General features: G+C 59.5%; 1 protein-coding gene across 1 annotated transcript in view; it reads right to left on the reverse strand.

Moving 5' to 3' along the window:
• The window catches only part of PAPPA2 (pappalysin 2), a gene marked incomplete at its 5' end in the record, with an annotated part of 83,551 nt that extends 82,500 nt beyond the window's left edge, over window positions 1-1,051 (reverse strand). Inside the window, one exon of the mRNA XM_010074206.1 lies at window positions 825-1,051. Within this exon, the coding sequence (XP_010072508.1) occupies window positions 825-1,051 (227 nt within the window). The remainder of the gene's footprint in view (window positions 1-824) is intronic.
• Between the last annotated feature and the right edge of the window lie 3 nt (window positions 1,052-1,054).

Below are 1,054 nucleotides of genomic sequence, written 5' to 3' on the forward strand. Positions count from 1 at the left end.
CCTCTCCGTCCCGCCACAGCTGCTGCCTCCAAAGGGCCCCAGGGAAAGCGGGGGTCCGCTAACATCACATGTTAATGCTCCACAGAGCAATCAATGTGTGCTTTGCAGGACATTTTGCACCTGCAGCACACAGTACAGGGACATGTCCTCCTCCAGCACCGAGCTGCCTCCCTGTGCCTCTGCCTGAAGAGGGGGGTTTGCTCCCAAACCACTGTTTGGCGTTGAGGTGCAGCATTCGATTAGCCCCCACCTGTACCCAGCCAAGGGCATCACCCCATGAGCATCACTGCCTGGGGTGAGATTTGGGGAGGCTGACAGGTGCCAACCCATACCTTACCAAATCCTGACACTCACACCTAGCTGCACTGCCTCCTTCTCCCCACCCCAGCACTCAGGCAAAAGCATTTTGAATAAAAATTAACAAATTAGGTTTTAAACACATCCAGGGGAGGCAGGGAAGGGGCAGCAATCCCACCACTGCATCCCGCACAGTGGGGTCAGGGGATGCTGCACCCTTTGCATGGGGCTGCTCTGCCAACCCCAGGGTGCCCTGCATTGGGAATCCCCCCAGAGGGAGGGTTCTCCATCATCCCTCTCTAATTTGGGAGGGGAAAAACAATGTCAGGGCATCACAGCGGGGTGCCATCCTGCACCATAAGAGTTACCCACCCTTGATGGCACAGCACACATGGGAAAACACTCCCCCACCTTCCCGCGCTGGAAAGCAGGCAACCAGAAGGAACACCCAGGTGCAGAGAGAGTGTGGGGGAGACGGTGCCCCCCATCCCTTGACACACCACCCCCCCATAAGCCCCACAACCTACCGCTGGGGTGAGTCGGGGTCGAAGCAGGTCCTGGTCACATCGGTGGCCCGCGGGTCGCAGCAGTCACCATCATCAAAGTCATCCAACATGTTGTTGCACTCCATGTGGCAGACGCCATCGCGGCGCTTCCAGGAGAAGCAGCGGCCGGGCCGGCGACAGTCCCCGCCATCATAGCCGGTGAGGGGATGCTCGCACTCGGGGGCGCAGCGCTCCTTGCCCACCTTGCTGGG

The sequence above is a fragment of the Pterocles gutturalis genome, unplaced genomic scaffold, assembly GCF_000699245.1.
Source record: "Pterocles gutturalis isolate BGI_N339 unplaced genomic scaffold, ASM69924v1 scaffold8217, whole genome shotgun sequence".
NCBI classification, from domain to species: Eukaryota; Metazoa; Chordata; class Aves; order Pterocliformes; family Pteroclidae; genus Pterocles; species Pterocles gutturalis.